At 43.9% G+C, this 11,609-nt stretch overlaps 1 protein-coding gene across 1 annotated transcript; it reads right to left on the reverse strand.

Moving 5' to 3' along the window:
* Positions 1-506: 506 nt before the first annotated feature.
* On the reverse strand, positions 507-9,425 carry LOC109907584 (elongin-A-like). The gene is made up of 12 exons (XM_020505635.2): positions 9,105-9,425; positions 7,767-7,823; positions 7,166-7,281; positions 6,512-7,047; positions 5,860-6,191; positions 5,531-5,642; positions 5,127-5,282; positions 4,542-4,639; positions 4,150-4,330; positions 3,875-4,004; positions 2,734-2,879; positions 507-2,558 (listed from the first exon to the last, which is right to left on the reverse strand). Exons 1-12 carry the CDS (start codon positions 9,237-9,239, stop codon positions 2,497-2,499), a joined length of 2,061 nt encoding a protein of 686 aa, XP_020361224.1. The 5' UTR covers positions 9,240-9,425; the 3' UTR covers positions 507-2,496.
* Positions 9,426-11,609: the final 2,184 nt, after the last annotated feature.

Genomic DNA, 11,609 nt, shown 5'->3' on the forward strand with positions numbered 1-11,609 from the left:
TCTCTGATTGGCCTGGCCAACACCAAGCACAGGGTTTCCACTAGCTATTTGTTTACTAGCTTTCACACCCAAAATATTAGATTCCAGTCAAAATTGGCTACAAAAATGTGCTTTTTGATATAAGGTTAGCAGTGTGGTTAAGAATGTTTAAAAATCACATTTTAAGATTGTAGAAATTGACAGGGTTTATGCCATGACCCAAGCACACAAACCTGTAAAACTCATAACTGATATTTGATCCTTGTCTAGTGGAAAGCTGCTCTCACTTGTTTTGCACCCAACATCCATCGCATGTTTCTTTCAGTAGTCATTATTACAGTCAGTGATACAATATTAAGTTGAACAATTACATATTCTCTATGTTCTCAATAGTGCTGGGAATACAGAATGTACACTACTACATACAGCAACTTATTCAGTGCACTGTGGACAGGCTCCCTTGATAGATTTGAGCACTGTTTTTCTCTTTCATTTCAACATCAACACAAGACACAATAGAACATGAATACATTTGAGGGCAAAACATCAATTTTATTGAAAATGTCCATATAACATTTATTAAAATCTATTAAAATTACTATTTCATCCACGTCCATTTGGATCCAGGTTCAGGGGGAGCCAGGGGTCCCAGAGATGAAAATAAATACATAAGAGTGAAGCTGCAGGGTCCTATCACTTCCTCTCTCCTCTTTCTCCCTTTTTGTGTTTTCCTCTTTCCGCACTCACTTCATTCCTCACTCATCACAGTGAACCAGATAAAAGTAGGGATGCACATGTGGTTCAACACTGAACACAGTAAGAAAACAAGGTGTGGATGCACTGGAATAAAATGGGTCTATTCAATTGTACGTAAACACATGCTGCCTGTAACAGCACTGTCATTTGATGTCTTAACTTATGCGTACCATAAAAGCATAGTTCTGTCTGTGTCAGAGTTCCTCTGTAGTGTATGAACTTGTAACAAATGACTAGTTTCGCATTTGAAATATTTTGTCTGTGTGTTTGTTTGCCAGGGTCTATCTGGGAACATTTAAAAATGGAGGACATAATTGTGTGTGTATTTAAGAAACGCTAAAATAATGGAGAAAATCTGTGTGTGTGTGTGTGTGTGTGTGTGTACAGTCATGGCCCAAAGTTTTGAGAATGACACAAATATTATTTTTCACAAAGTCTGCTGCCTTAGCTTCAAAAGGAGGGTGGTGCTTAGAATCATTGTTCTTGCTCTGTCAACCATGGTTACTAGCAAGGAAACATGTGCCGTCATCATTGCTTTGCACAAAATGGGCTTCACAGGCAAGGATATTGCTACCAGTAAGATTGCACCTAAATCAACCATTTATCGGATCATCAAGAAGTTCAATTGTTGGAAGAAGGCTTCAGGACGCCCAAGAAAGTCCAGCAAGAGCCAGGACCGTGTCCTAAAGTTGATTCAGCTGCGGGATCAGGGCACCACCAGTACAGAGCTTGCTCAGGAATGGCAGCAGGCAGGTGTGAGTGCATCTGCATGCAGTGAGGCGAAGACTTTTGGATGATGGCCTGGTGTCAAGAAAGGCAGCAAAGAAGCCACTTCTCTCCAGGAAAAACATCAGGAACAGACTGATATTCTGCAAAAGGTACAGGGATTGGACTGCTGAGGACTGAGGCAAAGTCATTTTCTCTGATGAATCCCCTTTTTGTTTTTTTGGGGCATCCCGAAAAGCGCTACCATCAGTCCTGTGTCATGCCAACAGTAAAGCATCCTGAGACCATTCATATGTGGGGTTGCTTCTCAACCAAGGGAATTGGCTCACTCACAATTTTGCCTAAGAACATAGCCATGAATAAAGAATGGTACCAACACATCCTCTGAGAGCAACTTCTCCCAACCATCCAGGAGCAGTTTGGTGACGAACAATGCCTTTTCCAGCATGATGGAGCACCTTGCCATAAGGTAAAAGTGATAACTAAGTGGCCCGGGGAACAAAACGTTGATATTTTGGGTCCATGGCCAGGATACTCCCCAGACCTTATTAATCCCATTGAGAACTTGTGGTCAATCCTAAAGAGGGTGGACAAACAAAACCCCACAAATTCTGACAAACTCCAAGCATTGATTATGCAAGAATGGGCTGCCATCAGTGTGTCCCAGAAGATAATTGACAGCATGCCAGGGCGGATTGCAGAGGTCTTGAAAAAGAAGGGTCAACACTGCAAATATTGACTCATTGCATCAACTTCATGTAATTGTCAATAAAAGCCTTTGACACTTATGAAATTATTGTAATTATACTTCACTATTCCATAGTAACATCTGACAAAAATATCTAAAGACACTGAAGCAGCAAACTTTGAAAATGTATATTCATTTTCAAAACTTTTGGCCACGACTGTATGTGTGTGCACATGTCTGGTGGGTATTTGTAAATTACCCATAATTCATTGAATTAAAAAGATCTTAGCTCCTACAATCTCTTCCTCCCCTTCTCAATCACGTCATACATTCATCTCTCTCTAGCTCTATCGGCGGGAGAATCTGTTCTTGAAAGCTTTGATAGTTTTGGCCATCATGGGGGCGATTTCTGCAAGACAAACAGACGTGACATTTTAAAACAGAAAAGTTAACCACGCAGACATGTCCTCTCAGAGATTAAAGTCAACACGTGTTAAATCAGGAAAGTACTTTTGTTTTACATGCATGTTGGGTCTAATAGAAATATCTGAACCCATTTTCTCACACACACACACGATACTGACTTTTGACCTGTGGTTTGTTGTCTCTGGCGCTGGGGCCACCCCCACCACTGGGGCCTGAGGAGCGAGAGGTCTCAGGGGGACTGTCGTGAGAGGAGGAGTGGCTGGGCTCATCCGAGTGAGAGCTATACGACAAGGCTGGCCTTATTCTAAAAAATAAAATAAGGTAAATCCAATCAGTGTACAGAAAAATAAAATAAAAAAACAGTATAGTTTTAATAGTGTTTTTCAAATCTGGGGGGCATTATATGCGCCATCTCTGAATACTCAGAAAACTAGTAAGCAATGCGAGGAACATTTCAAGAAAGTTTCTATGCGCTCTTTTTTACTCATGTAGCATAGCTGCTATATCCTCAGATTGAACAACTGTCTCGTTTTATTTTCCCCACCTAGCTTTCACAATGTCATCCTGCAAGGTCGGAACGTCCAGAACACGTCAGAATGTCTCTTCCATTTCATCCTCCATTGTGTTGAACCTTTTTAATATCTTATGACTGTTCATTCCTCAAACAAAACATATTTGGATCAAATTTGATACAAATATGATGTAGTGCATATCATCTTAAATTAGCAATCAGCCAAGCATTTCTGCGTATATGAAAATGTAAGTGGCAATATAACAAATTGTTTGATGGTGGTGGGGACATGAAAGAAATTCCAGAATGTTTGTATGTGCTCTTCTAGCCTCACCCAGTTGTCGGATTGAACACCGGAGAATCTGTGGCTTCTCTCTTGTGCCCTTTCTGTTTAACAAAATCTCTGGCTACTCTGGCATCCCTGAAGCTATGTGTCATCCTACAAGGTCGGATAGTCCAGAACACGTCAGGGCGAGTTTCGCATTTTAATTCAATGTACGTTAGGAATCGTAACCCCTCTGCGTGAACTTGGTTCCCCATGATGACATTGCAACAATTCACATAGAATCAGAACGGTCAATTTGTAGATTAAAATATGATTTAGTGGACCTTTGAGAATAAGTTTGAGAGTCTGAATTACGTGTTAGCAAATAAAGTTACCACTCAGCCAATCATGTCTTCGTATATGGAAATGTAAGTAGGAAAAAATAAACATGGAAGTGCCAACATGAAGAGTGTGCACTACTATGCAGTGTGTGATAGTGATATGCACACTAGTGTCCACATACTTGATCGGAGCTGCAGCTGCGGTGGAGCTGGCAGTGGAGGTGCTTGTGGTGCCAAACTTCTCCTGTCGCCGGCGGACATCACGCGGAGGTTTGGCGACGGAGTTCACAAATGCCATTTTAACCTGTCGACCTGCCAGGAAAAATACACACACATAAAACACATGCTCACTCAAAATCAACACCCTCTGTACACTTTCATTGATGATAACAATAACTCCTAGTAATAACTACGCTATAGTAGAATTCAGCTCATAGATAGGATGTAGAGAAAGAACCTTTGGGCTTGTTGGCATGGGCCGAACTGATGTTCTGGGTGAGCTTGCGAAGGCGCTCCTCCCGCTCGTCGTGCTTCCGCAGGTACATCTCCCGCCACGACTCGTACTCCTGGGGCGTCTCACGCTTGAAGTCCCGCTGGCAGTGGCGATGCCAAAGCTCATCAGAGTCCTCCATAAAACACTGAGGGGAAAAGAAAGAGTGTTCAAATTGATCACGTTTTTTACATGAAATATATCCTACAATTTAGTAGGGAGAGTAAACACCATTCATTGTTCAAAGCCTAACAGTTAACAGCTTGTGTACTACATGCTCACTGACCATCTCGTACTGGGTGACGGTTTGTGCGTTCATGTGTGAGACGCTACTTTGATTGTGGGTGTGTGTGTGTTACCTGATTGCACTGCTCAATGCGGTAAAGCTGTTCTGGGGTGCATCGCTCTAGTACTGGTTCCAGAATCTCAAATGGCACACCTCCCACCTCATCAATTGCTGGGAAAAAACATACAGTAACCATCTCATTATACAGAGACTCACACAATCAGCAGGGTGTTAAATACCTCGCAGATAAAGAATGATAGCGTGGATATAGCATGGACAGCACTGTGGTTAGAATACATAACAGTCACACTAACAGTCAGTGTTCAATGTGGGTGTAATGTTAAAGAGGAAGTCACGTGTTGCTCTTAGTTTTAGTTTAAATTATTTTAAAACCGTGAGAAAGTGGATCAGCAGCCACAAGAATCCACAAGACAATTAAGTTGGTGGTGTTTGAACAACAGCCCATTATAAAATGGGTTCAGTGATCCATGCCTTTGCCTTCTCTCTTTTGAGAGATGTTAGGTGTACTACATTAACAAAAAATTTACACTTGACTAAACTAACCAAATGTGGTAACAGAAACTGAAATAAAACCTAAGCATTATGATAACGACGCCATTACATGGCATTCACAGTGTCGCTAGGAGACAACACTCACAGTCAATGTTGTTTTGAAGCACCCGGATGCACTGCTCGTACAGACTCATCATCTTAGGCAGATAGGACGTCTTTGAACCCGAGTAGACCGTCATTTTAGAGTTAAAGCGTCTCCCAGTGAAGCCGGTGTCCTCCTCGGCGTCATTTGACACAGGACCTGCAGGAAAGAAGCCAAAAGTTAAACATGAAAAATTGCTGACAATCACAACTAAATGTATTAGGCCTAGAGAATAAACGCAAATGTACAAATGTCCCCAAAGTCCAGACAAGTCCAACACACAAACTGTACTTACACACTAGCATACTACATAGAATGAACCAATGCATTCTCAGTTGTACACTTGTATGGACATTAGAACGCACCCACACAGTGCGAAAGAACCAACATAAAAAAACAATAAGTACCTTTACGCCGCTGAGGAGACAATGGTGTGAGATCAATAGAAGGCAGAGGTCTGTAGAAAGGCTGGATGGCCGGCAGAGAGATATCAGGAAGCGTGGACACAACCTCGACCACCTGAGGTAAAAGAAAGAGTTCAGTCAAGAACCTGAGAACAAGGACTCTCATAATGAGAACATCAGGGTCAGGGCACCTGGTTAATAAAAACATACAGGAAGGTGGATTGTAAGGACTTACTGTCCCGCAGCCCAAAAATATGACAGCAAATACAACATTCTCCAATTGAACATACGCATCTTGCGAGAAGAAAAGGTCAATGTAGGTCTGTTCTTACCTTCCGGCGCTTCTCAGGCACCGGAGTCGTTGCTGTCGGGTTCTGGGCTGGATCAGCCCTTTTGCTGCGGCTCCCGTTGGCCTTGCTGGGCTTGGACTCCTTGGAGGAGGAAGGAGCAGCAGGCAAGGGAAGGACAGGCGGACGAGGAGGTGTGTGGTGGTGGGAGGAGGGCCGACTGCTGCTGCCGGGCTTCTTCTTCTTCTTAGTGGGCGTAGGGGCGTCATATGTGAGGAAGGATTCAAACGACATGGTGGGGGTATCAAATGCCTCTTCTGCCTGCTCCTCAGTCACTTGGACTAATACAGGGGAGTCCCTAGGCTCACGTGACCTCCCTAGAGATTAAGGAGAACAAGGAGGGAATGATGTTAATGGGATGTCGTTTTTTTTAAAGAGAGAAGTGGGTGAGAGACAACCCACATCTTTAGGGAACAGGTCAATGGGAAAATGGTTCTCATTATCCAACATGGTTAAATAAATAATACATGACTGGAAAACCATCTATTAACAAGCCAGCAACCCAACACTGACTCAAAGCTTGAAAGAGGCATCTATGGAATAGGCTGTCATTTGAGAACCACCCTCTCTGTAAATGTCATAATGACACAGAAGTCACAGCGAAATTCTCAGCCAACTCAGTTGGCAGCACACTCACCATCACTTCCACCTCTCTTGTCCTTCTTGCTCTCGTGCGGGGTGGAGTGGCGACTGTGCTTGGAGGCCTTGCCAGTGTGCTGCGGTTCCCTCTCCGCGCTGCGCTTCTTCCCTTCGCCACCGCCGCTCGCCTGGACATGACGTCGCCGCCTCTCCTCATCCCGGTCGCCGTGGGAACCGTGATGCTCCCTGCCAGGCTCTTTGTGTGGTTTGGTGTGTCGGACCTCTTTGTGAAGGAGGCTGGGCGCGGGCTCTGGCTCTTCCTCCATGGGGCTCTCGTAGCCCTCAGACTGGTATCCCACTCGTTGGCCACCGTGGCTGAGCTGTGGGGGGCTGTAGTGGTGCTGAGGGGGGGAGGGGGAGTAGTTGGTGCGGTAGCCTCTTTCCTCTTCTATCATCATCTCCTCCTCTTCATCCTCCTCCTCTACATGAGGAGGCTCCTCTGGGGATAGTTCCCGGACACGTTTGTGGCTTACGTCCCTTCCCTCAGAGCTGTGAGGGTGCGCATGTGTCCGTACGTCCTTGGCGTTGCCGGGTCTGTGAGGAAGAACAAAAACAAAGCTACACCTCAGTAGAATTCAGATGACGATACGCTGAGAAAAAGACAAAGAAGACAAATCAGAAGAAATCCCCCAATCCCTCAGTAATAACATACCTTTCAGCAGACGGGGTGGGAACCAGTTTCTTCCACTTGGCCACAAGGCTCTTCGCAAGATCTCCAGCAAGATCATGTTTCCGGAACGAATTCACAGTTTTTCCTACTCCAGTTTCCTGCACCGGCGAGAATAAAATATAAGCATGCCATAGATAGTAGTCGGGTGTCCTCATTATCAGTACATTATGTTTTTGACACTGGTGTCGTGTGGGTCATGTTTGGAGAGCAACGTGGGTGGTTTGTATAGATTCAGGCACTCTAATGGTTAAGTGAGCAGGCCTGTACACTTAGTAGTGCACATAAAACAGACCATATTAGCGCTATTGCCCATCATAAAAAGGAAGTGAGCATGCTCTGAAGGTTGCGTGACAATATTGAACAGCACAATCAACTCCTGTAGAGCAGAGGGTCACATCATCCTGCTGCAAAACCAGAGCCTGTACTTGGATTCCTCTTCTAAATAACACTGCGGTGAGTGAAGAACTATGGTGCAATGCAATCAATGTGTGCAGTCTTGGAGACTAAAGAAAGAGATACGATCACTTTTGCACTAACGAAAGAATAAGCATGACATGAGCATACACTGTTTCCAAAATCTTACCACAAGGATATCCACAGTCATAGGCAGCTCCCCCAGCCTTTTGAGGGTCTTCTGGAGCTAGATAGCACCAATACAGAAGATTTACAGAGTGCTTACTACATCCTCTGCACTGATCGACCTAGCTTGCCTGATTCTGAGAAGAGCCAAACAGTCTACACATTAGCAAAGTGCACACAATTCAGGTATGCCAAAGGGAAGGATATAGTTTGTGAAAGGTAACGGGTCAGGTTAATTCAAGGTTGTTGATCATTGAATGAATGGAAATATAAAGACACATAACAATATTTACATAATCACAGTATTGATGACATTTGTCTACTGCGTAAAAGTGTGCGCTGTATGTGTAAAAGTGTAGGTTTACGGGTAGTTTGACTTTGTAGGCTGTCAAACTGTCTAGTACTGTCAGACTTTGCTTGATTCATATTTGTGTAGTCCAATTTTGCCTAAATTGCACAGTCATGGAGTCATCAAGATTTGCGGTGGCCTATTTGAAGGGGGTTGTGGGGGTAGGCTAACTACACATATATGGAGAGGTGGTTGTGTTTACTAAAGTTGATCAGCTGACAAAAACCCACCACGACATGGCAGTGTGTGCAGGGATTGCTTTGTTCAATGAGACACAGCCGATATCACAGTAAGGCACTACGACCAAATGTATTGTTGTTGTCCTTAAACTTGGACTGATCCATTGAGTGAAGTGCAACAATCTAATAACTAGGCCCGTGCTGCTGTTGCTCGATTGTGGAGTTTATACAATCGCTGTGGGGTCATGTCTAGACATAATCCATCTTTTGTCAAATTAACGTCAAAAGTTGAAATGTTTTACATTTAAACATTTAAACTCACTCTAAACCCCTTTCCCAAACAACATAATCCGCCTAACCTACTACGTCAATTCTAACCTGCTGCGTAAATTATCATAATCTGCTACGAAAAATCAAATCTGACGTTAATTTGACAAAAGCTGGATCCCTTTTAGCCATGCCCGCTCTTCGCTTTCGCTTTTTGTGGTTGTTTCTTTAACACTAGCTAGCTGGCTACATTATTAGCACTTTATTAGCAGTGGCAATGTCCGTTAGCTACAATAACTCCATGGCATAAAGTACAGTTCTGCGGACTCGGCAGGTAGCTCGAGGACTAGGTTAAACTTAACATGAACTATGGTTAAGAAACCCAGTTAGTTGGCTAGGCTACATATCGTGACGTGCTCTTAGAAAAAGCAGCAACTACCTACATTAGCGGAACTACCTCCCATGCGACAATATTTCTAAACATTTTATGGGGCGCAAGTCATCCGCTTCAACCTTGCCATTTCATTCTGGGCCTTTCGATTATTACCTTGCGAGGCTCTAAGTTCTCGCAGAGCCGAGACTGAAGTCTCTCCACCGCTTCCAACAGCTCCTCCGCCATGTTTACTGCTGGTGCCCTGTGCCCGGAAGCTGCTTCATTACAGCAGAATAGGGTCAGTGCCATCCTCTCCACAGCTTCACTCAGCCTACAGTTGACTTGGAGATTGGCGGAACTACGTAATAAAACAGCTGACAGAGTATTAACCAGACACCTCTTTGAGGATTAAAGATCCAATGCAGCCGTTTTCATCTCAATATCAAATCATTTCGGCCAAACAATTATTCGTAGAGAAGGTGGAAGGTTTTAATTCCTCGGCGTACACATCACGGACAAACTGAAATGGTCCACCCACACAGACAGCGTGGTGAACCTCAGGAGGCTGAACATATTTGGCTTGTCACAGAAAACACTCACAAACTTTTACAGATGCACAATTGTCGGGCTGTATCACCGCCTGGTACGGCATCTGCAACGCCAACAACCGTAAGGCTCTCCAGAGGGTGGTGCGGTCTGCACAAAGCATCACTGGGGGCAAACTACATGCTCTCCAGGACACCGACACCACCCGATGTCACAGGAAGCCCAAAAAGATCATCAAGGACAACAACTACCCGAGCCACTGCCTGTTCACACCGCTACCATCCAGAAGGCAAGGTCAGTACAGGTGCATCAATGCTGGGCCCGAGAAACAGCTTCTATCTCAAGGCCAAACTGTTAAACAGCCCTCACCAACATTGAGTGGATGCTGCCAACATACTGACTCAAATCTCTAGTCACTTTAATAATTAAAGTTTGGATGTAATAAATGTATCACTAGTCACTTTAAACAATGGCACTTTATATAATGTTTACATACCCTACATTACTCATCTCATATGTATATACTGTACTCTACTGCATCTTACCTATGCCGCACGGCCATCGCTCATCCATATATTTATATGTACATATTCTTATTCATTCCTTTACACTTGTGTGTGTATAAGGTAGTTGTTGTGAAATAGATTACTTGCTTGATATTACTGCACGGTCCGAACTAGATGCACAAGCATTTCGCTACACTCGCATTAACATCTGCTAACCATGTGTATGTGACCAATAAAATTTGATCTGATTAACTAATTTACAGCATGGTGATGTCACCAGGTTGGCCAAACACCATCCCACCAAAACAGGTTGAACGTTCAGGCAGTCTTTTCAAATAGCTCTTACTCTAAAAGGGCATTATCATAATTTTCACAATTAAACAGTATTATTCCAACCGCATAGTATGGAAATATACAGTTGAAGTTGGAAGTTTATATACACCTTAGCCAAATACATTTATACACAGTTTTGCACAATTCCTGACATTTAATCATAGTAAAAATTCCTTGTCTTAGGTCAGTTAGGATCACCACTTTATTTTAAGAATGTGAAATGTCAGAATAATAGTAGAGAGAATGATTTACTTCAGCTTTAATTTCTTTCATCACATTCCCAGTGTGTCAGAAGTTTACATGCACTCAATTTGTATTTGGTAGCATTGCCTTTAAATTGTTTAACTTGGGTCAAACATTTCGGGTAGCCTTCCACAAGCTTCCCACAATAAGTTGTGTGAATTTTGGCCCATTCCTCCTGACAGAGCTAGTGTAACTGAATCGGGTTTGTATGTCTCCTTGCTCGCACATGCTTTTTCAGTTCTGCTCACAAATTTTCAATGGGATTGAGGTCAGGGCTCTGTGATAGCCACTCCAATACCTTGACTGTTGTCCTTAAGCCATTAAAAAAAAATATATATATATATATATTTTTTTTTTAAAACAGCCCCTTTTTCTCCCCAACTTCGTGGTATCCAATTGTTGTCTCATCGCTACAACTCCCGTACGGGCTCGGGAGAGACGAAGGTCAAGAGCCATGCGTCCTCCGAAACACAACCTAACCAAGACGCACTGCTTCTTAACACAGCACGTATCCAACCCGGAAGTCAGCCGCACCAATGTGTCGGAGGAAACACCGTACATCTAGAGACCTGGTCAGCGTGCACTGCGCCCGGCCCGCCACAGGAGTCGCTAGTGCGCGATGATACAAGGATATCCCAACCTGCCAAACCCTCCCTAACCCAGATGATGCTAGGCCAATTGTGCGTCGCCCCATGGACCTCCCGGTCGCGGCCGGCTGCGACATAGCCTGAGCTCCAACCCAGAGTCTCTGGTGGCACAGCTTCCTTAAGCCATTTTGCCACAACTTTGGAAGTATGCCTGGGGTCATTGTCCATTTGGAAGACCCATTTGCGACCAAGCTTTAACTTCCTGACTGATGTCTTGAGATGTTGCTTCAATATATCCACATAATTTTAATTCCTCATGATGCCATCTATTTGAATGATATGCACCAGTCCCTCCAGCAGCAAAGCACCCCCACAACATGATGCTGCCACCCCTTTGCTTCATGGTTGGGATGATGTTCTTCGGCTTGCAAGCCGCCCCCTTTTTCCTCCAAACATAACTATAG

Source organism: Oncorhynchus kisutch, linkage group LG17 (genome assembly GCF_002021735.2).
Source record: "Oncorhynchus kisutch isolate 150728-3 linkage group LG17, Okis_V2, whole genome shotgun sequence".
Lineage (NCBI taxonomy): Eukaryota > Metazoa > Chordata > Actinopteri > Salmoniformes > Salmonidae > Oncorhynchus > Oncorhynchus kisutch.

What these genes read in the sequence shown, in the direction of transcription:
- LOC109907584 (XM_020505635.2), bottom strand. Translation starts at nt 9,239, where the DNA reads ATGGCACTGACCCTATTCTGCTGTAATGAAGCAGCTTCCGGGCACAGG. An exon ending in CAAGAGAGGTGGAAGTGATG is followed by an intron (nt 6,192 to 6,511) that starts GTGAGTGTGCTG and finishes CTTAATCTCTAG; the next exon opens with GGAGGTCACGTGAGCCTAGG. An exon ending in GCTTCAAAACAACATTGACT is followed by an intron (nt 4,640 to 5,126) that starts GTGAGTGTTGTC and finishes GTTTTTTCCCAG; the next exon opens with CAATTGATGAGGTGGGAGGT.